The 26,596-nt window shown below is 56.4% G+C and overlaps 1 protein-coding gene across 4 annotated transcripts; it reads left to right on the top strand.

Moving 5' to 3' along the window:
* The first annotated feature begins 956 nt into the window (after window positions 1-956).
* Window positions 957-25,430, top strand: RARG (retinoic acid receptor gamma). 4 transcript variants are annotated; one of them, XM_084749694.1, is made up of 11 exons: window positions 957-1,192; window positions 1,941-2,017; window positions 2,116-2,197; window positions 6,135-6,450; window positions 17,711-17,859; window positions 19,063-19,204; window positions 19,821-19,981; window positions 20,081-20,257; window positions 20,461-20,665; window positions 21,347-21,505; window positions 24,151-25,430. In XM_084749694.1, the coding sequence occupies exons 4-11, from the start codon at window positions 6,264-6,266 to the stop codon at window positions 24,348-24,350; spliced, it is 1,380 nt and encodes a 459-aa protein (XP_084605820.1). In that variant the 5' UTR covers window positions 957-1,192; window positions 1,941-2,017; window positions 2,116-2,197; window positions 6,135-6,263; the 3' UTR covers window positions 24,351-25,430. The 4 variants fall into 4 exon arrangements, with proteins under 4 accessions (XP_084605820.1, XP_084605819.1, XP_084605821.1 ...); XM_084749693.1 differs by lacking the exon at window positions 2,116-2,197; XM_084749695.1 differs by lacking the exons at window positions 957-1,192; window positions 1,941-2,017; window positions 2,116-2,197; window positions 6,135-6,450 and adding an exon at window positions 12,719-13,570.
* Window positions 25,431-26,596: the final 1,166 nt, after the last annotated feature.

A 26,596-nucleotide genomic window follows, 5' to 3' on the forward strand; every position in this document is an offset into this window, starting at 1 on the left:
AGACACAGACACCGGCTTCGGGCTTCTAGAGACCCAGCATCAACAATATTCGTGGCGCATCTACCACCAGGCAGCCAGGCAGGCCTCGCTGGCTGAGCCAGACACACACCCTCGCCTGGGCTTTCTCCCTCACACCCAGCGCAAGGCTCCTCCCACCCCACCCCCTCCTTCAATCCTCTTTTCAGCCCTCCTCCCAGCCTCTCCCCCTTTCCAAATCCAAGACTAAAGGTGGGGGGCACAATATTGGCAGCCGGAGACCCACTCGCTCGCCTTTAGCCCCTGGGGCTGACTTTCAGGCAGAGGGAGGGGGAGGAGGTCTGTGAACCCAATTCGCAGCACCCTCACAATCCCTCCGCCCCCCCCCCCCTAGTTAAACCAGTCTGCTCCTGGGACACAGGGCAGAGGCGGCCAGGGGAAGGGACGCTGCTTTGACCTGCAGGTGGAGGCTGACTGAGGAAAGGGGACAAGTGCCTGACCCATCACTCCACATCCTGGGAGTGCCCGCGTCCCTCAAAACTGCCTACCCTGGGAGGTAACCGGAGACCGGCCTGGCAGAACACAGGCATGGCCAGAGTCAACTCAGCCTCCCCAAACGGCAGGAAGGGGAAAGCGCCACAGAGAAAGGGGTTGTTGGCATCTCGGAGCCCAGGACACTGACCTCTGCCAGCTCTGCCCGGCCTCCCTGGGATGGAGCCACGGAAGCCCAACAAATGGGAGGGACAGAGACCCAGGCGTCCTGGGCCGCCCCGCCCAGTCCCCCCCCCTTCCCATCCACCCCCCCCACCCCACCCCACCTCCGAGCCCCAGGGCACCGAGGAAGGAGCCGGGCAGGGGCAGGCGGCAGGGGAGGGAGGAGCGAGGGCGGGAGGGGGAGGAGGGAGCCGGGCAGGGAGGGAGGCGGCGGTGGGGGGGGGGCGGTGTAGGGAGGGAGAAAAAGAAAGAAAATATTTTCCGTGTCCCCGCCTGCGGAGTCAGTGTGCGGTTTGGGAGAAAATGTGTCGGATATTTTGGGGCGGTCACGTGGGCGGGCGGGCTCCTAGAGGCCCCGGGATTGTCCCAGCCTAGAGCCTTGCCCCCTGGAGCCCCCCACTACCGCGAGTCCCCAACGCCGCGGCGCTCCATCCCCGAGACCGCCCGACGACGCCGGGACATCGGGGCTCCGCGGCCTTCCTTCCCCCGCCCTCCCCTCCAGGTGAGTCAGCCGCTCGCCCGCCCGCCCGCCCCGCTCGCCCTCCCTCCCGGCCCGCCGGCGGGGTCCTCCGCTGAAGTGATCCCGGGGCGTTGGGGAGGGGGGCGCGTCGGTGGTCCTGTCCCTCCCCGGGGTGGCCAGGTTGTTAGCCCGGGCCTTGCGAGGGGGCTTCCTGGCCCCCAACTTGGGCTCAGTCGTGACCTGGGAACAGAAAGGGAAAATTTTTAGACGGACTGAGGATGGGCCGGGTTATCTGCCCTTGATTTCGGTGAGCGTGCAAGAGAGAGCGTTTAGGAAAGTCCTGGGCAAGCGAGCCTATCCACCCTGTACTCGGAGTGCCAGAGAAGACGGGGTTCCCTCCTGTGGGAAAGGCTGGCATTCTCACACACACACTCAAGGGTGGGTCACACGGTCCAAGTACCCTTGCTTTCCTTTCAAATGGTCCAAGTGCCATTTCGGTGGACCGGCCGGCTCTGCAGAGGGACCAGGGAAGGGTCTTAGCAAGTGGTGCTGACTGTCTGAGTCAGGGGTTGGGAGGCATAAGAGGTACGTCAAGTGGTCTGTGGCGTTTGGGTTCCCTCTGACCTATCCCCAACTACACAAGTGAGCCCCTGACCGGGGTGGTGGGCGGGTGGGGGCTCTTTCGGAGTATCCTCGAGGGAAGTCCCCATGGAGTTAGAAGTACCGGGGCAGGTTCGGGAGTGTCACTGACAGAGCTTATCTCTCGTTTTTTTGTTTTTTTTTTTTCCAGCGGTTTCCACCAGGTCCCCTCACCTCAGCCTGAGCCTGGCCCAGTATGTAGGAGGAAATCTCAGCAGAGGCCAGAGGGTAAGAAAACGCTTAGTTGGTGGTGCTGGGGACGGCCCAGCAGGGATGTCCAAGGAGGGGGCCCTGGGACAGGACGCTCAGATAATCCTCTCTTGTAGGGCCAAGCCTTGGGCAGTTGGAGTCCTTCCTGCTCTCCATCTCTGAGCTCCTGCCTTTGTGGTCATCCTTCAAATACTGAGGGTGAGGACCGCAGCCAGGGTCAGTGAGGAGAGGACTTGGAGTGGGCAAAGAGGAGTGTGTGTGTGTGTGTGTGTGTGTGTGTGTGTGTGTGTGTCTGTGTCCAGGGTGCTCGGAGGAGCTTGGGTGTCCCAAACACACACACACACACACACACACACACACACACACACACACACACAGGCTTAGGCAGCACAGGACACGCCCCCTGCAACCCCGGCACACCCCCACCTCTGGCTCAGAAAGCCACCTAACTGGCACCTCCAGTTCCCCCCTCTGCCCCACCCTGCCCGTGCCCTCTGATGCCCACACACATTCCACTGGCATTGCCTGCCTGCCTGCCTCCTGGGTGCTGCCCCTCCCTAGGGCCAGTGGGGTAGAGGGAGGCACCTGAGGATGAGGGGTGGCAAGGGTCTGGACTCCACCACCCACAACAGACAACCGAAGGAGCCGGGGAAGCCAGGCCCATTGCTGCCTCCTGGAGAGGAGGCTGGGGGTTCAGGCTAGAGCAAGGATGCTTGGGTTCTCCGCCCATTCTGGAGATGGGGTCATGGAAAAAGGTGGTCGTGTTTATACAGAGGGGAGGGGGGCAGCGGGCAGAGAGCAACTGACAAGAGCAGCTTTGTTCCAGGCTCTGGAGCAGCGGGCAGGGCAGTAGAGAGACGCCCCCCCCCCTCCATCCGGCAGCCCCCTTCATCCATACCCTCCCCTCAACTCCACCTCATCTCTAAGAGGAGCAGCTTTGTAATAATCGTCCCCCCCCCCCCCCGTAGTCCGTTGCCTGCCTTCTAGGCCCCAGCATCTGAGGTGGCATCTTGGGAAGGGTTGGCTGGCTTCTGCAGGTCCCACAAGGAACCATGGGGCAGTAGAGGCCTTCATTTAAGGTTCCCTTTGACCTCCTGCTAGCTTTAGTTCCTTGCTCCCTCCTTCTACCTGGGACTGAAGTGCAGCCCCCGACCCCCCACCTCTCCCACCCGCCCTTCCCAGAGGAGAGACCAGACTTAGGAGAGGAATCTTTGCTGTGCCCTTCTGCCCCTTCTGCGCTCTCAAGCCCCTTGTCCTAGGCAGTTGAGGAGGAAGGGCCTGGGAGAGTCCGCTTGTCCTTTGCTTACGTCCAGTATCCATGGTGGGGGCTGGGCATCCATCCTGGCACCTCCTGTTGAAGTCCTAGATAGAGGTTTGCTTCCTAGCTCTAACAGGAATAGAGAGCCAGTGCCTGGCCCGAGCAGAGTCTGGGAACATGATGTGGGTGCGGGTGCGGGTGCTGTACTAGCTCTTGGCACTGGAGGGGTTAATCCACCTGGAATGTTGCCCAGCCTGTTGAGCTGTGGCCCAGGGGCCTTAGGGGCCCTGGACTCCTGGCTCCCTCTGGGTTTAACTTGGGATGAGGACCTCTTGGGCCAAGGAAGGAGCCGGAGAAGGATCCTGGGGACACTGACTGGAGGGTCCTGGGCCTGTCGGGGTGGTTCGTAGTGAGGCCTGGAGGCTCCTTACAGGTTTATTCCTAGGAGTTTGGAGGCTGAGAGAGATGAGAGAAAGAAAGGCAGTGAGGGGAAAGCAGAGGTACAAAGAAACAGTAAAAGATGCTGGTCTTGCTGGGGCGGTGGAGGCAGGCGCACGCCTTTAATCCCAGCACTCTGGAGGCAGAGGCAGGTGGATCGCTCTGAGTTCAAGGCCAGCCTGGTCTACAAAGTGAGTCCAGGACAGCCAAAGCTACACAGAGAAACTCTGTCTCTCGAAAAACAAAAACACAACAACAACAACAAAAGATGCTGATCTTAGCGACAGTTTCTAATAGAAAGGCCGGTGGCCTACCTGTGGGATGCTCATCTGTGTGCTCTGTGCTTTCTTGTGGTCTGCACCAGCTACAGACCTGTGGAGCAGGGCGACCCTCCCAGCTCTTTCCCCTGTCATTCAGCTGTCTGGTGGTAGGTGGTCCTTTCTCTTTGCCAGGCGTATGGCTTCCCTTCCCCCCCCAGGGTCCCTCTCTCCTTTCCTGGGGTCAGGTTAAAATTTCCAGGGGTCCGGGGAGGCTACATTTGAGGGAGGAAAGACTGGAGGGAGAGTGGGGCAAGGAGCAATGTGAACTGAGAACCAGGAGGGGATTTTCTGGTATCTGGAGCATCCTAGAGAGCATAAGGGAGGGTAGGCTGACTGTGGGATGGTTGGTGACAGGGAAAGAGGAGGGGACACAGGACTGCTGAGGAAGACAAAGGAAATGACAAGTGCAAGAAGCATGCAGGACATGCAGGGGAGAGCGACGACACACAGACATTATAGCATTTACCGACACACTGAGATAGCATTTACTGTGTGCCCTGCTTTATCCTAAAGACCCGGCCTGTGACCAGCTATTGAATCCTCGCAACAACCCAAGTCCACAGGCCGCGGCAAGTAGGGGTATATCAATTCAGGGAGTCTGCACATGACCCCCATGCTGCGCTCTCCAAAGCCGCACAGGACCCCCCCAAGTCACAGCGGAAATAGTCACATGTTGCCACCAAGGGGGTGCGGTTTGAATTATTAATTAATTAATTAATTAAACTTATTACTTGTTTGTTTTGGGGCAAGGTTTTACTGTGTAGCCCCCAGCTGACCTTGGAGTCCTGAGAGACCTGCCTGCCTCTGCCTCATGGGTCCTGGGATGGAAGATTTTAGCGCTAAAGGTGTACATTAGCATGTTCAGCTTGACTTTTTCTTTCCCTGGTTTTAGGTGTCAAACGCAGGACTTGCTACATGCTACATGCGAAGCAAATCTTACTTGGCCCCACCTTTTAAAGCTATGTGATTTGAAGTCAGTCACTTAATCTTTTTTTTCTGAGACAGGGTTTCTCTGTGTAACCTTGACTGTCCTGGACCCACTTTGTAGACCAGGCTGGCCTGGAACTCACAGAGATCCGCCTGCCTCTGCCTCCCGAGTGCTGTTTTTGTTTTTTTCCGAGATAGGGTTTCTCTGTGTGGCCTTGGCTGTCCTAGACTCACTTTGTTGGCCTCGAATTCACAAAAATCTGCCTGCCTCTGCCTCCCGAGTGCTGGGATTAAAGGTGTGCACCACTATGCCCGGCTCAATCTTAAATACTCTCATTTGCAAAATGGAAGTCATAATTTCTGCTTCACCGGACTGATGTTAAAACAGATGTCTAGCCAGGCAGTGGTGGTGCATGCCTTTAATCCTAGCACTCGGGAGGCAGAGGCAGGCGTGAGTTCGAGGCCAACCTGGTCTACAAAGTGCGTCCAGGACAGCCAGGGCGACACAGAGAAACCCTGTCTAGAAAAACCAAGAAGCAAAACCAAACAAAAAACCAAACAACACTAAAACCAGATGTCTAGTTATGATGTTTCTGCTCAGGGGTCTCTCTGTCAAACCGTTAACTCACAGCATCTCAGAGCCTCAGTTTACCCTTCCCTGAAGCTAAATTGAAGAATTGCTTAGAATCTGTACTTTTTTTTTTTAGTTTTTAAAAAAGATTTATTTATTATGTATAGTGTTCTTGCCTGCATGTACACCTGCACACCAGAAGAGGGCACCAGATCTCAAATAGATGAGTATGAGCCACCATGTGGTTGCTGGGAATTGAACTCAGGACCTTTGGAAGAGCAGCCAGTGCTCTTAACCTCTGAGCCGTCTCTCCAGCCCTTTTTTTTTTTTAGTTTTTTGAGACAGGTTTTTCTGTGTTATATTAGCTGCCCTGCACTCCCTTTGTAGACCAGGCTGGCCTCGAACTCACACTGATCTGTCTCCTGCCAATGCCTCCTGAGTGCTGGGATTACAGGCGCGTGCCGCCACGCCCAGCTGAATCTGTACAACTTTCTGCCCTGCCCACACTAGGAAACGGCAAATGCCCAAGCCAGGATAATAGGACCAGCCGAAGGAAGGTCGTGACCTTGGGGCCTAGAGTAACTGCTGTCTCACCTTTCCTTTTCCTTTATTTCTTCCTAGGACCCTTGGAGGCCAGGCAGGGTGGGCACGGAGCCTCCCAGGCCAGGGCGGTGGGTATGGGCGGGGGCTGCAGCTGAAGACCACCCCCGCCCACCGCAGATCCCGAGCGATTCCCACACGGCAGCTGCCATGGCCACCAATAAGGAGCGACTCTTCGCGGCTGGTGCCCTAGGGCCTGGATCTGGTTACCCAGGAGCGGGCTTCCCGTTTGCCTTTCCTGGTGGTGCGCTCAGAGGGTCTCCGCCGTTTGAAATGCTGAGCCCTAGCTTCCGGGGCCTGGGCCAACCTGACCTCCCCAAGGAGATGGCCTCTCTCTGTGAGTCTGGGGGCAGGGGGGGTGTCTTGTGGAAGGAGGGCCCATGGGTAGGGGACAGCACAGGAAACGGGTCACCCTTGTTGGAAAGGTGGGCAGGAAATGGCGTATGGGAGAAGGGGGTGTGGGGAGGTGGAGCTGGATGTCTTTGGCGGGTGGTCCCTGTGAATGCGAGTTCTGCTCAAATAGGATCTCAAAGTGGTGGCCCTAAAACTGCCTCCTGGGTCACACTCAGCCAGCAGAAGGGAACACTGCTCTCGCTCATGTGAAGTCTGGTGTTTTTCAAGGCTGGACGCAGTCTGTAGGGAAGGTGGGGCTGGGGGCTTAGAGAATCTGAGTAGTGAAACAGTCAGCCAGCTGGCTCGGGATGGACAGGAGAGATGGCAGTTCTAAGGCTGCAAGTAGGAAGAAAACTTACGCCAGGTGCCTAGAGATGTGCAGGGCTGGGGACGTTCTGAGGAGGACAGAAATAGCCTGGTGCCTAAGAGATGGCTCTTGGTTAACAAAAAGGTCTAGATCAGTGCAAGGGCAGGCAGCCGTGCACTCTGCCTCCCGAGCTGGGGGTTCTGGACCCCTCCCCGCCCTCCAGGTCTGGAACAGTGCCCGCGCTCTGTGCAGATCCCTACTTGTCCCTCAGGCCTGCAGTCCTTTAGGCAAAGCCTTTGAATGCTGACAGCACCGCCCCCCCTGCCCCCCCCCAGCCTCCTTTCTCACTCTGGGACCCCTCTTTGATCACTTTGGTGATTGTTTCACAGGCAGGGAGTGGATTGCAGGTGTGGGGGAGCATTGGCTCAGGGGGTCTGTGTGTATAAGGTCACAGCAAGCAGGTGAAATAAGAGCTTTACCTGGAGGAGTGAAACAGAGACAGAAAAAAAGACAAAAAAGGTAAAGATACAATATTTTGCTTGTTTTTGTTTTCCCGAGGACAGAGTTTTTTTTCTGTGTAGCCTTGGCTGTCCTCGAACTCGCAGCGAACTCGCTTGCCTCTGCCTCCCTGAGTGCTAGTATTACAGGCGCGCCCTACCATGCCCGGCGCCTAAGATACATTCCTTTTATTTATTTATTTATTTTACTTATTTTGGTTTTTTTGAGACAGGGTCTCTCTGTGTAGCCTTGGTTGTCCTTGGACTCGCTTTGTAGACAAGGCTGGCCTCGAACTCGCAGCGAACTCGCCTGCCTCTGCCTCCCTGAGTGCTGGTATTACAGGCGCGCCCTACCATGCCCTGTGCCTAAGATACATTCTTTTTTTTTTTTTTAAATAGTTTTTATTTAATTTTAATTTATGTGCATTGGTGTGAGGATTTCAGATCTTGGAGTTACAGACAGTTGTGAGTTGCCATGTGGGTGCTGGGAATTGAACCCGGGTCCTTTCGAAGAGCAGACTTAGCCACTGAGCCATCTCTTCAGCCCCCTAAGATACATTCTTTAGCATGGTGGTATGCACCTTTAATTCCAGCACTCAGGAGGCAGAGGCAGGGATCTCTGAGTTCAAGACCATCCGGATCTGCACAGAGAAACCCTGACTCAAACAACAACAACAACAACAGCTAGATAAAGCTGTGGTGCTCAGCGAAAGCAAAGGAAGGCCTTTGCAGGCCAAGGGGTGACCCCTGGAGGCCGTCGCGTATATAGGGGTGACTAGGCTGGGCTGGCAGCTCTATTGGAAAGAGTGTGCTTATGTGGAGGTGGTGTCTGTCTCCCAGACCACGTGCAGTTTGTATGTCTGCAGCAGCATTGGCGAGACAGCTCATGTGCAGAACTTCAGTGTTGGGGAACCGGGAGGTATTTAGTAGGTCTGTTCACCTTCGGCTGGGATTGGCCTTGGTGTGGCTATAGTTGGGCAGAGGTGACCATGTGGCATGTTAGACTCCTTCCTCTGTGTCATTCCACGAAGTTGCCCTGTGCCAGGCAGTGGGATTGAGCCTCGTCTCCAGCAAATGCATGTCTTGCAGAGAACCATACAACGTAATCTCCGGGGACTTGATTTCCCCAGGTTCTGTGGGAGGTGACTAAAAGGAGCTGCCAGTGGGAAAGAAAGAAGAGAAAGGCAGTGGCAGCAGTAGGAAGAGTGCTGGGAGAGTCTCCTGGTACCCACCCCTGAATCCTAGAGACACAGAGATGGAGGTCAGGGTTCAAAGTGAGGTCAAGGTAGGGGAAGTGTCAGGTTTAGCTCCATCCTCAAAGCCAGCGAGGGAGAGAAGGCAGCTGTGGAAGGGCGCGGTGCGGCTAGGCAGGCTAGCGCGGAGGGACAGGCCCAGGCAGGGAGGTGGCAGGTGGGGTAGGGAGGAGCAGAAGGCTTGGGTCCCAGACAGTGTGCTTACGGTGGGGCGCCCAGCAGCTAGTGGTACTGCAGAGGGAGGAAGAGGTCCTGGATTTAGGGAACCACACTTGATGGGGAGACCAGAGGAGCAGAGCCGCAGCTCTATTTTCTTTGATCTGCTGTCTCCTTTTGGCTGTGGCGATCATAAATAGGAGGAGTGGATCAGAGTCTTAAATTGGATGCCACGCCTAGACTCACCTTGAGTTTCTGTCTCTCGTTACATTCTGTGATTCAGTGTATTCTCTTTCTCATGTAGGATTAGAAAGGGCCCTGCCTGGAGCTTCTTCTCCTTGGAGGCTGGTGTATACAGTGCTCGGCCTGCATGTACACCTGCAGACCAGGAGATCTCATTATAGATGGTTGTGAGCCACCGTGTGGGTGCCGTGTGAACTCAGGACCTTTGGAAGAGCAGCCAGTGCTCTTAACCTCTGAGCCATCTCTCCAGCCCTGGCCTTTTGGATCTTATTGGAGAGTCAGCCCCTGGCACCTTGGGAATATCCTTGTTGAGAAGCCTTGCTTCGGGCTCTCCTGGGGCCTCAGTGGGTGAGGCAGGCATCTTAGAACCCTGTTGTGGAGGAGGGGAGAGGTTAGGCTAGTGTGTGCTGCTGAGCTAGGCAAGCATAGACCTGTGTGTGTGAAAAAAAAAAAAGAGGGGAGTGTGCGCATGCGCACCTGTGTGCACGCGTACATGCATGCATGCATGCTCGTGAATGAGAGGCCAGGTGTCTGTATATCTCTCTCAGGAACACTGGTGTGTAGTGTATTTGCTTTTCGAGGCTACAGGGACAGACGGAGTGTGCCGTCAGGGGAGGGAAACTGTGGTCTGAGGACTTGGCCCTATTTGTCCTCCAAGTACTCTGGTGTTGGTAATAACTGCCACGGCCGTGGGGCCAGGCGTCTGAGGGCCAGGGAACCCCAGCTCCACCTTGCAGGCTGGGACAAGGAGAAAGCAGGCTTTCTTAAGCTGGAGATGCCCAGAGCTACACCAGAGGGGTGGACATAGAGGAGCAGACCCAGTGAGGGGCCCAGGCACCGGGAGAAAGAAGCAAGGGAAGCTATGGTAGTTGAGCGTGGCAAAGGCGGCAGCTCGGTCTCCTCCAGGAAAAAAAAAAAACCGTGGCTGCCTGCCTCTTTCCCCTCCCCTCCCAGTCTCTCCTCCTCCGGGCTCCAACTCCAGCTCCAGGCTGACACAAACGGGGCTTTGATTGCAACAGGAAACCTCTCTGGCGGGGGGAGCCGAGCTTGCCGCCGCTGCTGGGGCCCAGGCGGCACCCCCCCCCCCTTCTGGCCCCCTACCCTGCCCCAGCCCCCATCCTGCTAAGAAGAGCTCCTTACATCCTTGCTTTGGGCCTCACCCTCTCCTTCACACCTCCCTCTGCTACTCCCTCCTTCTCTTCGCGAGACCCCTCCCCGCCCTCCTCAGGTGGGACGGGTCCTTTAGGACTTAACCCTCTTGGGCGGGGCCTGCTCTAGTTGAGACATCCCGTTCAGTTTTTAAGGGTGAGGTTTTTGGAAGTAAAGGAGAGGTATTGAGGGAAAAGGATTCCAAGCCACTGACCCTCAAAACCTCATTTAGAGGTGTCAAGACGGGGAGCGAGAAGGCTTAGTTGTCCTGCTCCCCCCAACACCCCAACCTAGCTCAGGCCAAACTCACTCTTTGCCAGAGACTGGTAGAGCTCTGAGGGGTGACCAGGCTGGACGCTTGGGTGTTATTGGATGTCTTAGTGGGGGTGGGGAGGGGCACATTCTTTGCCCCTGGGACCTTAGCTTTGCTAGGATCTAGCTGGGGGGGGGGTGTGCACCCTGGCGGTGGGGGTCATAGGGAAGGGGGTGAGTCAGGCACCAGCCCCCCCTTCATGCCCCCACTAAGGCTGGCGGGGAACATCTGGTTCCCATGAAATGCTAGGCTAATGGGTCTAATTGCTGCAATAAGGGCTCTTGGGATGGGGTGGGGGGTGCTTTGGGGAAAAGAGGGGGACAGGGTCCCCCCATTTTGCTTTCAGTACAAGGCTGTACTGTGTCTTGAACAGGAGCTGGGGTTGGTGCAGGGGTTGGTTGGCCTGACACCCTCATGCATGGTCCTTAGGCCCCTATCCTTGTAGTGAGCACAGATGGGGTGGTGAGGACTGGGGTGCATCTGGTGAAGAGAAAGGGGGGGCTTTTGAGAACCCATAGCTTCCTGGAGCCCTCCCCCCACTCTTGTGCCCTCTTCCCAACCCCCTCCCTGTGGCCTGGCCACTTCTGGTTCTAATTACCAACCAGGCAGGCCCGACTTAATTGGGACCTTTCAGATTTTGGAGGGGGAAGGGGGGACTTACGAGCCTGGGGTTGACTAGTCCAGGCCCTGTTCTCCTTGTTATTTTTTGGGGGGCTACTCTTCTTCTTTTTTTTTTTTTTTTACTTTTCCCCCCTACTGGCTCTATTCCAATTCAAGCACTCAGTCCTCCTTCTCTGCATTTTGTTTGTTTGTTGGGGGGTGGGAGGGTTGCAGTTTGGCCTCAGACATGGAGCGCTGGGGTTTGGTCTTGAAGGGGAAAGTTCACTCTAGGCTGGAAAGAGCTTGTCTCCTTCTTCGTTCCTGCTGCACGCTCCCAGTTTGCTGGTCCACCCCAGCCCACCGTCGCCATCCGCATTTTTAGGCCCTCCTCCCCAGCCCTGCCCACCCCCCCACCCTCCCCACCCGGAGTCCCTGGCAGCCTCCCGCTCCCCTCCCCCGCTCCCGCCTTCTCTGCCTACTCTGGCACCCCTTCCTGATATTTTTATTCTTCCAGCAGGCGCCCCACTCTCTCAGCACCCCAGTGCGACCCCGACTCGGTACAGCAGATTCTTAGAAAAGTGCGCCCCGCCCTGGCTCAGCCACAGCCGCCGGGCGGGGGAAGGGGTCTGGCCAGCCGGGCGCTGCTCCCGCTCTCGGGCGCTCTCCGTGTGAGCGGCGCTGACAGAGCCGGCTGGGCCGGGCGGGCGGGCGGCGGGGCGCGGGGGAGGGGGCGGTTTCCGGGAGTCGCCGCTGCCGCTGGCGCTGTCCCAGGGCCAGGGTCCCCCGATTCGACGCGGCCGGGCAAGGGCAAACTTATGACGTGGCCGGCCCCCACCCTCTCCTGCTGGCGAGGGCGCGCCCCCCCCGAGGGGGGGCACTTGGGGTGGCACCGAGGGAGGGGCGGCATTTCCTATGGCGGGGGTATAAGTGACCCTGGGCAGTCAATGACCAGCGGGGCAGTTGCTGGAAGGGTGGGGGGGGGTGACGGGGGGAGCGGCAGCTGTCCCTGGGAGGCACCAGTTTGGGACTGTAGGGACAGTTTAGGGGTAGTTTTGTGCTCTGGAGTCAGGTTCTGGGAGAGGGCACTTTGGGAGTGTCAGTCGCCGGGTAGAGCTTTGGGGACTTGGAAGGAGGCGGCCCAGCCCTCGGCTGAGGAAGGATAGCCGGAGCTAGGAGGGGTAGGCTGCGCAGCGCTGGAGGGGGCGGGCGGGGGTGGGGTGGGGGGGGACACTCCGCTGCGGAGCTGGCGACCGCCTGGGCGGGGTGGGGCGGGGCTGGGTCAGGAGGAGGTGAGCGCGCCCGGCCACCCGCCCCGAGGGGGGTTCCCGGAGAGTTCACCGCGGGAGCGCGCTCCGGCCCTAGGAACCGGGGGTGGGAAGGACGGGAAGGAAGGAGGCGGCCGCGCGCGCTGAGCCGCAGGAATGCAGCGTTCGGCGCCGGATCGCAAGCGCGAGGGCGCGCGCGCGCGCGCGCGCAAGCGAAGGGAGGAGGCGGAGCCGGGCCTGGGAATGGGGGGGCGGGGGTGGGGTGGGGTGCGTGGTGGAGGTAAGGCAGGTCCTCGGGCTCCCGGGAGCTGCGGCGCGCGAGGCACCTCAGGGCTCCCCCTCTACGCAGTCATCCTTAACACCCTTGCTTGTGTTGACTTGTAAGCTGAAGAAAGGGTTGGAGGGGGGTGGGGTGGGGTGGGGAGAAGACGCTGTGGAAGGAAATGCGTACGTTTGGTTCCTCCACTCCTTCCCCCGCCCCCCAAATCCCGACCTGGGCACGCGCCTAAGTGCAAACGCGTGCAAAACCTCCAGGCTGTGGACAGAGCCTTGGTAGCAAGCATTTTCCTTAGCCAGGTGTGTTTGCGCACATTCTTGCACTTATGAGTTTATGTGTGTGCAGATACGCGTGTGCGCTATTTGCACATTTGCAAATTTGTGGCGCCGGCCAAGATAAATGCACGCACAGATGTGTGTGTCTAGGCAAGCGCGCGCGCCGCGCAGCGTGGAGACGTGTGTGTGTGTGTGTGTGTGTGTGTGTGTGTGTGTGTGTGTGTGCGCTCATCTGGGTGCCCGGCCCCCTTCGCTCTCTAGGCCCCACCTCCATCCCTCCAAGCTCTGCTTTTACAAAAGGTCCCCACAGTGCTAGCTGCCCAGGCACCCTAAGTGAGCCAGCCAGAGGGAGGCAGAAGCAGCAGCTTCTCCTTCGCGCCCCGCCCAGTCCCTTTCCCTTGCAGGGGATCCCCCCCTTCCCCGCCCACCCCTTACCCCCCATGCATCTCAGCGCCCTATGCTAGCCCTCCCCCTCCCTCCCCTCCTCCAGGAGCGGGGCGCTGCGGGGGGAGGAGGGGGGAAATGGGCTGCGGGTCCTTGGTGTTCTAGCACCCAGTTTCTCTCCAAGCCGGGTCGCGATGTACGACTGCATGGAATCGTTTGCCCCGGGTCCGCGACGGCTGTATGGGGCGGCCGGGCCCGGGGCCGGCTTGCTACGCAGAGCCGCTGGCAGCTCCTGTTTCGCCGGACTTGAGTCTTTTGCCTGGGCGCAACCTGCCAGTCTACAATGTAGGTATTCGAGCTCAGGGATCGGGTATTGGGCGTGCGAGAGGTTGGTGCTTAGTCTTTCCGTGTTTTAAAGTTTGAAACCGGGGTGCGAAAGGGTGTTTGGTCCTTTCTGTGTGAGGTACTGGCCCTTTAAACTAGTGAGGGCCTCAGAGTCCATCTCTTTCGCGTGTGCGTGCGGGCGCGCTGTAGTGTTTGGAGTGTATGTGGTTTTTATGGTGGGTGTTTAGCAAGGACTTTGGTTGATGCCACTCCAGAGTCCTGGGAGAGGGGGACCGATGAATGCTGCTAGTGTGTCGGAAGGTCCTTAGTCTCGGAGGTATATGGCACCCAGCACTCTTGAGTGGCGTTTGCAAAGTCCAAGCGAAAAGTTGGGAGCATTGGGGAAAGAAAAAAATTGCGGAGCGTGTGAACCCCTTGCTTGTGCAGACCTTTGCCTAGGAGATGCGGGTGTGGAGTGGGGGGGGGGTCTCTCTACCCACTGTCACCCTCCACCTCTGTTGGCAGATGTACGTGGCCCAGTGTGGGGATGTTTGTGGCGTGAGGCCGGGAGGGCGTGTGCCTTGCGGGGCTGCGGGGGCGGTTTTTTTTTGTTTTTGTTTTTTTGTGTTTTTTTTTGGAAAGTGCTGTGTTCTAGAGCGCATCCTGTGTGGGGTGCTAGGGGATGTGCACCGAAGAGTGAGAAGGCTGGGTTCTGTGTTCGTCGTCATTAAAAACAAACAAAAAGCTGGAAGTGTGTGTATGTCTTCGGTTGTCTTGACAGATGACTCTCCCACCCCACCCCCGCCCACGGCTCCAGCAGGAAGCGAAAAGTGTAAAGCCAAGTGTATGCAGTGGTGGTCTGGAAGTGACAGCCTCTAAGGGACAACAATCGTTAAGGCCCCCCCAAATATCCATCTCCCCCCCTCTCCGTAATGGGAGATGCCAGGCATGGGGCCCTGAAACCCCTTTTCAGAGCCGTAATAAAAAGCTGGGGAACTGAGCGGTAGTAAAAATAAAGTCCAGATGAGAAGGGGCTTTTGAAGCCTGGGCCACAGTGCCTGGCGGGGGTGGGCAGGGAAAGGGCTGGGAGGGGAGCCTGGAACACCTCGCAGATTTGCTAGGGCTTGGGGCTGGCACTGCGCCGGCAGCCCCGGTAGGGCTGACTGCAGACCTAGGCTCAGGGGCAAGCAGGGAAGGGGCAGGCGTCGGGCGGGGTGGCTGGCGCAGGGGGAGTGCGCACGCCAGGTCACTGAGCCCCCGCCAACGCGCCTCGCTCCTTGGCACTCCGCTTCGCTGTTTACAAGTTCAGATTTTTTTTTTTTTTTTTTTTTTTTGGTTCCAGGGCAGAGCCACTCAGCTTTAACAACTGGAAGAGTGGAAGAGGGAGGCCGCAAGCAAACAGGAGGCAGTGCTGTGGGGTTGGGTGGGATGAGGCTGAAGTGTGCCGTTTAAAGGGCGGAAAAACGGGGAGCTAATACGTTGGCACCAGATTCCTATGAATTCTTAACGTTGTCGTGCCCAGTATAGTGGGGACTTATTCGGCACACTGGTTGGCCTTTGAGGTAGAAATGTCTTGGTGGTGGGGACTTTGGCCACAGGGATTCTGGGCAGGGACCATATTCTTATTTAGACTTCTGGAGACCTTTTGGGGTTGGTAGCCCAATGTTTTTTGCATTTCAGTTTGAGCCAGTAGGTCTGGCCAGTAATGGGCACACAGAACCAACAGCAGGCCTTGCCCCACGCTCTCAGAGGGAGACTGGTTTAAGGTTTAAGCACAACGGTGTGCTGGTGGTACCTGGTTGGAGACTTTGGTGTTTTGCTGGCCCGACTGTGGTGTTTAGAGGTAGAGCTGTTGGCTTGTGAACCTGTAGCCCACTGTAGGGCGTTGGGAGTCAGCCTGGTCATCCTATGCGGAGTAAGTGTAGTTTCAGGCCTGTGAGTTCCTTTGCTTAAATGTCTGGCCCAGGCCTTAGGAGCCCACTGAAGGTCGGCCTGCTTTTGTGTCTGTGTGATGTGTGTCTTCCAGGAGAGATGTGTGCTGGGTTGGGAGACCAGGCAGCTCCAGCTCTGGGCCTCGCAGCTGGGAGCGTTTACAGCCGGTTATAAAGAGTTTGTTTGAAGCTCCGCTCAGCCTGGCCAGGAATTTCCTCAATTTCAGCAATTTGGGCTTTAAAAGGAGAAAACCCCAGAGCCCACCCCTCCTCCTCAGCAGGGGCCCCTGCCTAGCCTAGGAGCAGCCTCCTTAGTGCAGAGAGGTCTCAGCTTAGAGTTGAAGGGGGGGGGGAATCCGCCCGGTGAGCCCAGGGAAGACCCAGTTAGCGTTTCAGCCCCCTCCACCCACGGTGACCTCAGAGCCATCGGATTGCACTTTAGGATACAGGGGGCGGGCGGAGATGTGCCGGAGGGGTGTGGAGAGTGGGTGACAGTGCCACTAAGATGGGAAAGGCTGCCCAAGGGCAGGATCTCAGGGCCTGCCGTCTTATAATTGGCTGGTGCTGCCCCATGCCAGCCTGACCGCACCCAGGCCTTTCGCAAGAGAGGAAATGAGGAAACGGGGCAGCTCTCTGTGGGTAGGGAGGGCGTCAGCACCGGGGTGAGCGCCACCCCACTAGCAGGCCTGTTGTCAAGGCGCACATCCAGGGGACCCCGGGACGTCCTGAAAGTGAGGACCCGAAAGGCATTCTAGTCCTGCGCCTCCCAGCACCTACAGTCAGGCAGCCCCACCCCCCCATTTTTGAATAAACTCCCAGCACCCCTGCCCCCACTCCTTTGGGGGGGGATCAACTCCAGCAGGATTCTTATGCTGATTGAGCATGAGGGGGTGGGGTGGGTGGAGCTGGTCTGGAACCCCAGGCTTTTGGGGTACTTCTCTCTGCTCTCACTCTCGGCCTTGGGTTGGATGCACTTGTGACCAGGTGGGGCTACACAGGGTTGGAGGAAGCATGCATACAGGAGGAGGTGGTGGGTTCAAGGACACTGAGGGTCTTCAGGATTTCCTCAGGTCCCTTCCAAACGTGGGCAGCAAGCAGGTCCTGCAGGCTGGACACTCTTAAGATGTCCTGAGCCTCTGAGGACGAGCGCCATGATGGCCTGTGGCAATGTACCCAGCAGTCTCCTGCATAAAGTGTGGGCTCCCCCTGCTCTGGGCTTAGGCCGGGACTCCTGAACCACAATGGCTGTTTTCTGAGGCAGCTGAGGAGTGAAGACTGGGATCGCTCCCTTCCCCCTCGGCTCTGTTTACCCAGTGTCACCTGACGCTCTGCTACACCCCAAACTGCTCCTAGGCCTAAGGATCTGAGCAAATAATGCCTGTCTCCCTCAGGCATCTCTCACTGAAGGCCGCATAGCTCTGCTCAGAGCCTTGGCTTCCCCTGGCAGATGGAAGTAGGAAATAGAGCCAGTCACCCAGCGAGGAGTAAAGTTTCCCTTCTGACCTGGGGGCTTTTCTTCAGGAGTGAATTTAAAAGAATTAAGTCATTTAGCCAGGTGCCAGCTGTAGGTGGCCTGTAACTGCCCCGTTTGCCTCCACACCTGCTGCCCCTTTCTCTCCCCACCCCACCCCCCGTTGCTCCCACAGGCTGAGGATGGTGGGTAACCAGAGTGTACCCTAAGCCTTCCACTCTACACTTTTCTTTTTTAATGAGTATGAGCGCTTTGCCTGTTAAGTATTTCTGTGTACCATGTGTGTGCCTGTTGCCCACAGAGGCCAGAGAGGGAATTGGACACCGCCCCGCAACTGGAGTGGTTATACGTGGTTGGAAACCACCATATAGGTGCTGGGAATTGAACCCTGGTCCTCTAGAAGAGCAGCCAGTGCTCTTACCCACTGAGCCATCCCCTCCAGCCTCCCTCCGCCCTTCAACTTTACGACTAGGAAGCAGAAGCAGAGAGAGTCAGAGAAGTTAATATCCAGGTTGGCTCTGGTCCGGAATTTGGAGAATCGAGCATTAGTGTAGGAAAGTTGTCATGGGGTGAGCGGGGTGGTGGTGGTGGTGGCCCTGAAATCTCAACCAGCTACAAGGAATGACAGTGGCTGTCCCTGCTCCCTGGTGAGTACCTGCTAAGGGCTTATGAGCAGTGGTGATGGCAGCTGTCACCGGCATGGCCATGAGGTGAGGAGGATTCTGCTGACTTCTCTCCCCCACCCTCCCCCCCCTGCAGCCGTGGAGACACAGAGCACCAGTTCAGAGGAGATGGTGCCCAGCTCCCCCTCACCACCTCCACCGCCTCGGGTCTATAAGCCATGTTTTGTATGCAATGACAAGTCTTCCGGCTACCACTACGGGGTCAGCTCATGTGAGGGCTGCAAGGTGTGTATGTGGTGGGGAGGGTTTTTATGTATGAAAATAAGATAATGAGAGATGCATGCCAGGCATGGTGGCGCACGCCTTTAATCCCAGCACTCGGGAGGCAGAGGCAGGCGGATCGCTGTGAGTTCAAGGCCAGCCTGGTCTACAAAGCGAGTCCAGGACAGCCAAGGCTACACAGAGAAACCCTGTCTTGATAAACAAAGAAAGACAATGAGAGATACAAGGCACCGCGTATTGTGTTATTTGAGGTTTATTAAATGAACATGGAGGGAGAAGGAAAGGGGGGAAGGGGTACCCCAGAGAGAGACAGAGACAGGAAGAGTAAGAAGAGAGAGAATATAGGAGAGAGACCGCCTGGAGGGTCTGTTCTTTTATACGCCCTGGGCAGGGCCACGCCCCCGGGCAGGGCCACGCCCCCTGTGGCGGGAAAGCGATGACATCACAGGTAGGCCCACTGAAGCCGAGTCCCAACAGAGGGTGGGTGAGGACTCAGAGTTACCTCAGGGAGATGGGATGCTTGCTTAGCATACATGAAACCTCAGCAACACATCAAAGCGACCCGCTGATGTCAGCTGGGTGGGGGTGGGGGCGTGGCATGGTATGGCAGCGGTGGTAAAGAGGCAGGGGCAGGGAGATCTCTGCAGGGAGTTCGAAGCCACCATGTTCTACAGAGCCCGGTCCAGGACAGCCAGGGCCACAAAAGAAACTCTGTCTTGAAAAAATGAAAAATAATGCTCGCGTACTGGCACACGCTTTTAATCCCAGCACTCTGGGCAGCTGAGGCAGGAGGATCTCTGTGAGTCTCATACACGGAGAAACCCTGTCTCTAAAAAGCAAAGAGAGGAAAAGGAAAGAAAAAAAAACCCCAAAAATAAACAGATAGATTAAAAAAATATTTTAGGAGCCGGGCGTGGTGGCACATGCCTTTAATCCCAGCACTCAGGAGGCAGAGGCAGGTGAATCTCTATGGGTTCGAGGCCAGCCTGGTCTACAAAGAGAGTGCAGGACCACCAGGGCTACACAAACAACCCCTGTCTCGAAGACAAAAAACAAAACAAAACAAAACAAAACAAAAAAAAATACGTTTTTTGAAAGATGCTGGACCCAGGTGTTGTGTTCACATGTGTTTTGCCTGTGTGGGACCAGGGACTGCTTGGGCACAGACAGTTAACTGAGTGACAGTCCTCCTGCTCCCAAATTCAGGGCTTCTTCAGGCGCAGTATCCAGAAAAACATGGTGTATACCTGTCACCGTGACAAAAACTGCATCATCAACAAGGTGACCAGGAACCGATGCCAGTACTGCCGGCTGCAAAAGTGTTTTGAAGTGGGCATGTCCAAGGAAGGTATGTTCTCTCTCCCGGCCTCTCCAACCCTGCGCGTGTCCTGTGGCTGTCCAGCCTCCCCTGGGACAGCTGCCCTCTCCCAGACCTTCTGCCATCCGCCCCTCTCTGGGCCTGTCTTCCGAAACCTGCCACTAGAAGTTTCTCTCTCTTCTGTTTGGCGGGGCAGGGGGGCTGGGCCGGTCCCTTCCCGCTGCTCCTGTTCTTTCACAGGACAGACCCCGGGAGGCTCTGGGATGGCCCCTCCTTCCCATCCCCCCCCCCAACACCATTGTGCTGCCAAGGCTATAAGTGGATATCCTGCCTGCATATCCTGCCCCCCCCCCAGCCCCCAGCTCCTGCAGGGCAACCGGAAGGGCAGGATGGAGCCTCCGAATTGGCCTGGCCTGGGGAGGGAGCACGGCTGAAGCCTCTGGGTGGGACCTGGGCAAACCAGCCTGGAAATAGGGGCTTTGTAGCAGAGAGGGGAACCAAGGCACTCAGTGGGGCTCCCCGGAATAAATATGTATAAATATGTATATCCTCAGTGAGAGGTGAGCACGTTAAGGTGAGAGGACAGTCCAAAAAGGGGACTCTGAGGGCCCCAATCTTTCTCCCTTTGCCTCCGCTCCCCCCCCAGCTGTAAGGAACGACCGGAACAAGAAGAAAAAAGAGGTGAAAGAAGAAGGCTCGCCAGACAGCTACGAGCTGAGCCCGCAGTTAGAGGAGCTCATCACCAAGGTCAGCAAAGCCCACCAGGAGACGTTCCCCTCGCTCTGCCAGCTGGGCAAGTACACCACGGTGAGGATGGGCAGGGCCTGGGTAGGGGGTCCCCTGCGGGTGCCTGCAGTGGGTGGGGGGCGGTGCTCCGTGTTCTAACGTAACCTTCCTCTCCTGCAGAACTCCAGTGCGGACCACCGGGTACAGCTGGACCTGGGGCTGTGGGACAAGTTCAGCGAGCTGGCCACCAAGTGCATCATCAAGATCGTGGAGTTTGCTAAGCGGCTGCCTGGTTTTACAGGGCTCAGCATTGCCGATCAGATCACTCTGCTCAAGGCTGCCTGCCTGGACATCTTGGTGAGTCAGGCCTATGAGTTCTGGACCAATTTGACTCTTTCCTGCTGCCACCCTGCCCTCCAGCCTTCTCCTCTCCCTCTCCTTTGCCTTCTGGTGTGCCCAGCCCCCTCTTTCCAATCTCAAGAGTTCTCACACCCTTGGAACCCTTCCTCCCCCTGTGGGGGGGGGCAGCACTAACCGACGTCCCTGCCCCCACCCCCCAGATGCTGCGGATCTGTACCAGGTACACCCCAGAACAAGACACCATGACGTTCTCGGATGGGCTGACCCTGAACCGGACCCAGATGCACAACGCCGGCTTCGGGCCCCTCACAGACCTCGTCTTTGCCTTTGCTGGGCAGCTCCTGCCCCTGGAGATGGATGACACGGAGACAGGGCTGCTCAGCGCCATCTGCCTCATCTGTGGAGGTGCGGGAGCGCCCCCTGGTGTCTGCCTGGGCTCCCTTGTCCCACCACACGGGAGCTCGAGGGCCTCTCCCCTTGGAATTGTTGTCACTGACCAGGTCCTACAGCCATCCCAGATCACGTATAGCCTTGCTGGCTAAGAAAACTAAGGAGGAAGCTGGGCATGGTGGCGCACACCTTTAATCCCAGCACTCTGTGGGAGGCAGAGGCAGGCGGATCACTGTGAGTTCGAGGCCAGCCTGGTCTACAAAGTGAGTCCAGGACAGGCAAGGCTACACAGAGAAACCCTGTCTTAAAAAAAAAAAAAAAAAAGAAAACTAAGGGGGAAAAAACGGAGGTGGTGACGTCCAGCAGACTTAGAAGCCCTGGCCTCGGCATTGAGATAGGAATCTAGCAAGAGTGGTATGCCAGAGCATGGTTCTTGGTGAGGGGTAGAAAGTACAGGGAGGCAGAGGCAGGTGGATCGCTGTGAGTTCGAGGCCAGCCTGGTCTACAAAGTGAGTCCAGGACAGCCGAGGCTACACAGAGAAACCTTGTCTCAAAAAAAAAAAAAAAGTACAGGCCTTCCATCAGGGAGCACAGGCTAGAGGGTTCAATGACAGTGGTAAAGGAGCCGATGAGGCAGTCTGGAGTGTGTTAGGGGTCAGCCACCTCTCACTGTGTCCTTCCATTGTACCTGGACAGACCGCATGGACCTAGAGGAGCCTGAGAAGGTGGATAAGCTGCAAGAGCCTCTGCTGGAGGCCCTGAGGCTCTACGCCCGGCGACGGAGACCCAGCCAGCCCTACATGTTCCCGAGGATGCTTATGAAAATCACCGACCTCCGGGGCATCAGCACTAAGGGTTGGTTATGAGCTGGTGCCCTCTCCCCTACCCAGGCCCGCAGGTCTCCTGAGTCACACAGGGGGGCAGGCTCAGGAAGGAAGGGAGAGAGACCGAGAACCCAGGGACCTCCATGGAGGCCTAGCTTGATTGTATGTTGAGATTTTGGGTTGGCTGCTGTGGGGGGGGGCATGTCTGCTGTGGGGGGGCCATGTTTCTGGGGTAGAACTCCAGGCTTTGTATATGCTAAGCAAACTGCTCCATGCTGAGTGACAATCCTGGCCCTTCTTGACTTTGGCTTTTCTTTTCTTTTTTCTTTTTCTTTTCTTTTATTACAGAGAAGCTCAAGCTAGTCCAGGCCATCTCTCCTTTTTTTTAAAAAAAAAGATTTATTTATTTATTATGTCTACAGAGCTCTGCCTGCATGCACATCTGCAGGCCAGAGGAAGGCACCAGATCACATTATAGATGGTGTGAGCCACTGTGTGGTTGCTGTGAATTGAACTCATGACCTCTGGAAGAACAGTCAGTGCTCTTACCCACTGAGCCATCTCTCCAGCCCCTTGACTTTAGTTTTTCGAGACAGGGTTTCTCTGTGTTAGCCTTGGCTGTCCTGGACTCGCTTTGTAGACCAGACTGGCCTCAAACTCACAGTGATCCACCTATCTCCCTAGTGCTGGGATTAAAGGTGTGCAACACTATACCTGGTATTCCTCCATGACTTTTTTTTTTCTAAAGATGTGTTTATTTATTATTTTATGTGCATCAGTGTTTTGTCTATGTGAGGATTTCAGATCCCTTGGAACTGAAGTTATAGACAGTCGTGAGCTGCTGTGTGGGTGCTGGGATTGGAACCCAGGGAACCCGGGTCTTCTGCAAGAACAGCTAGTGCTCCTAACTGCTGAGCCATCTCTCCAGCCTCTGAGTTTTGTTTTTTTGTTTTTCTAGACAGGGTTTCTCTGTGTAGCTTTGGCTGTCCTAGATGCGCTTGGTAGACCAGCCTGGTGTTGAACTCAACAGCGATCCTCCTGCCTCTGCCTCCTGAATGCTGGGATTAAAGGTGTGCGCCACCACACCCAGCGCAGACCTTTTTTAAAAAAAGAATTTATTTAATTTTATTTTATGTGCATTAGAACTGTAATTACAGACAGAGCTGCCATGGGTTGTTGGGAATTGAACCCAGGTCCTTCGGAAGAGCAGACAGTGCTCTTTAACCACTGAGCCCTCTCTCCAGCTCCCTCCTCCTTGACTTTTTATGAGTTATTTTCCTGTTTGGAAACTGGAGGTGGGGAGGGGCAGCTAAATTCAATCCTACCTCAGAGGCTTCTTGTAAGGACTAGTGAGTGCACTAACAGTGTACTTAGAGATGGAAGTTGAGAGCCTGGTGTGGAACAGTACCTGGTGGGTGGCTTGTGCTTGTCATGTCAGCATTAGGGAGGATGAGGCAGGAGGATTACTTTGAGTTCATGAATTCAAGGCGAGCCTGGACATCTCCATAATCACAGTTCTTGTAACTTGGTGGTGCACGCCTTTAATCCCAGTACTCTGGAGGCAGAGGCAGACGGATCTCTAGGAGTTCAAGGCCAGCCTGGGTGAGTTCCAGCCAGAGCTACACAGAGAAACCCTGTCACAAAAACCAAAAAAGAAAAGTCACAATGGGGGCTGGAGGCACGAGTCAACTGTTTGGAGCACTGGCTTTTCTTCCAGAGGTTCTGAGTTCAGTTCCCATATAGCAACTCACAGCCGACTAGAACTCCAGTCGGATGGGATCCGTACCCTCTTCCGGTGTGCACATTGACATGCAGACAGGACACATGCATGATTTTTTTCTTTTAATTTTTTAAAATTTTTTTATTTTTAAAGATTTATTTATTATGTGTACAATATGAACAGATCACATTATAGATGGTTGTGAGCCACCGTGTGGTTGCTGGGAATTGAACTCAGGACCTCTGGAAGAGCAGCCAGTGCTCTTAACCACTGAGCCGTCCCTCCAGCCCCTTTTTAAAATTTCTTTCTTTCTTTCTTTTTGGATTTTCAAGACAGGGTTTCTCTGTGTAGCCTTGGCTGTCGTGGACTCGCTTTGTAGACCAGGCTGGCCTCGAACTCACAGTGATCCACTTGCCTCTGCCTCCCGAGTGCTGGGATTAAAGGCATGCACCAGTACACCCGGCTACGTATACATAAAATTAAAAAAAAAAAAAACTTTTAAGAAGGAAAAATACCCTGAAAGTTGGCCATGGTGGCACATGCTTGTAATCCTAGCACACAGGAGTCAGAGGCGGAAGGATTGATTGCTACAAGTTCAAGGCCAGCCAGAGCAGTATAGCAAGACTCCATCTAAAAAAGGAAAAGACCGGAAACTGCATGCTTTGGCCGGTACCTACGATGCCGAGGATGCCTGCAGGCTTCAGGTTAGCTGATGGAGTTCCAAGCTATCTTGGGCTCCTGTCTCTAAAAAAAACAGGAGCAAAGAAGAGAGAGCCTGAAAGAGACAGCTAGGCAGCGAGGTAAAGCTCTAGGCAGGGCGGGGGGCTTCCAGGAACCCCAGGAAGGGAGAAGGTGACGTAGGCACCCGAGAGCGGCAAGGTCTGACCAGGAAGTTCCTGTGAGTCGAGGTTTCGGGCGGTTCTGCCCTTCCAATCCAACCCTGCTTCTCTCCGTAGGCGCAGAGAGGGCCATAACCTTGAAGATGGAGATTCCAGGCCCGATGCCCCCCTTGATCCGAGAGATGCTGGAGAACCCGGAAATGTTTGAGGACGACTCCTCGAAGCCTGGCCCCCACCCCAAGGCTTCCAATGAGGACGAGGCTCCCGGGAGCCAGGGAAAGGGGGGCCAAAGCCCCCAACCTGACCAGGGCCCCTGACCTACCCCACCGTGGGGCTGGGCTCCAGGCAGCAGACTGAAACATTTCCCAGACGCGCCCAGTGACTGGGGGAGGACCTGCCCTGCCCGCTCCCACCCTGTTAATGAGCTCGTTGTTTTGCCAAAGTTTTTGGGGTGCCTGTGGTCATCCCTGCCCTGTTCTGACTGGGGGACCTGCTGCACCTACCAGAAGAGCCTGAGAAGGCAGGCGGGAGCCTGGGTCTAGACTACAATCTCAGCACTGCCTTTCAGACTCGGGCCACAGGCTCCCCACGCAGGAGGAAGCCCTGCCTCTCTCCACAGCCCCTTCCTCTGCCAGGTGCTTGGGCCTCTGGGAGCAAACAGGAACACTAGAGACCAAAAGGGAGGCCCTCAAGGAGGGCTGAGCCCACCCTGTGCCCTACCCTGGGTGCCTAATGCTGTGTGATGTACCTGCCATGCACACCTGCCCTCTGTGCCCGTCCTCCCGCTGCCAGGGGTAGGGGCAGGCTGGGCCCTGCATTTCTGGGGTGAGGCCTGAGGGTGAAGGGAGAAATGTGAGCCCATCCCGGACCTCTGCTGAGGTACAGCACTCATCTTGGGCCCTCCATTTTACAAGCCCCCCTCCCTTCGCCCTGACTTGTGCCTTGGCCTCTTGCCTCCATCTCAGCCGTCAGGCAGGGACCCATCCTACACTACAGAGGGACCAAGGATCCCTGTCCTAGTGCCTTCTACCCTTGACCTCTGCCCCCCTCCCCCAGAGCAGCTTGGCCCCAGGGAGGGAAGATGCTGCTTAGCTGACCCCACCCTGACCCAGAGGAAACCTCTATTTATTTATTAGCGTTTGTTTACACCCTGGAATGACCCCTTCCTCCAGGGGTCTTGGGAGGGGGAGCCCAGGGCCTCTGGGACCCCTCTTTTCCCCCCAAGCTCCCAGTTTGTATTTAGCTGCCAAATAAGATTCCTGCAGGCTCCCCCTTTTCTCTGGGGGGTCAGGGTGCTGTCCCCTCCCCTCTGTTTACATCCCCCCTCCCGCCCACCCTGCGCTGTATCGCATATTGCTGAGTTTTCTATTTTTGCAAAATAAAGTGATGGAAACTCAGTGGGTTGTGGTTTCCTTCTAGGCCAAGTCACCACGTCAGGGAAGTAACCTGCTGACCTGGAGAGGGAGCGGGCAGCGGGCAGCGGGCAGCGGCATTTTCTTAGGAGAGCAAAGAAAATACAAAACATGTTCAGTGCGATTGGGCAAGGGAGACTGAGAGCTGCCTGGACTCTGTGAATGCTTCCCCCAGCCACCAGCTAGTTTTTTGAGACAGGGTCTCTCTGTCCTGAGTGTCCTGGACTCGCTTTGTAGACCAGACTGGCCTCGAACTCACAGAGACCCACCTGCCTCTGCCTCCCAAGTGCTGGCCTTAAAGGCATGCGCCACCACACCATCATGCCCTGGCCTACAATCACTTTGTCTCCTGATGGCCACCGGCTCCTGCAGGCCTTAGCTTTGCCCCAGCCCTTGAGACCACTGCCCGCTGTGGCTTCCCAGTCAGCCTCCCACTGTGCACTGGGACAGCTTTGCCTACTGTTCCCCTGGCTGTCTTCATTGGGGACCTGAGCACATGGGAAGGAGGGGGGATGGGGCAGGGGGAGGCAAGATGGGGGGGCGGGGGGTAGAAGCAGAAGAAGAAAGTGAAAGGAGATTTAGAGGAAACCACAGGGCCTGGGTAAAAGAGGGCATTGTCATGGTAACTGTTGGCAGAGGGGGAAGGGCAGAAGCCTGGAGCCAGCTAAGGCCTGCGCAGAGGAGTCCCTCCAGCCTCTTCCAGCAGGTTCACTTTCAGGAGCATCTACTTGGGATAGGAATGCTTTCGCTCTGTGACTACAGCAGGAAGCCTCCAGGACTTGCCCTTGCTCACTCTGAATGCTGCTTCCGGGAGGGACTTCTAACTGGATTTCTCTCAGAGGTCAGCTGTGGGCCGGCGACCCAACCCATTCTCCCACGGGGCTTTGTCCTGCCTCAGCCCCAACTCCTCCTGCACCTGGCACCTGGACCCCCAGTGTCACCTCCAAACTTAGCCCCGTGACTCTCTCTCCAACTTGGCAACTGCCTAGACCCTGTGTCTCTTCAAGCCTTCACTTTTTTTTTTTTAAGATTTATTTATTTATTTATTGACTATACAGTATTTTCTTGCATGTGCGCCTGCACACCAGAAGAGGGCACCAGATCTCATTAGAGATGATCATGAGCCACCATGTGGTTGCTGGGAATTGAAC

The sequence above is a fragment of the Acomys minous genome, assembly GCF_964271855.1.
Source record: "Acomys minous genome assembly, chromosome: 12".
In the NCBI taxonomy this organism is placed as follows: Eukaryota; Metazoa; Chordata; class Mammalia; order Rodentia; family Muridae; genus Acomys; species Acomys minous.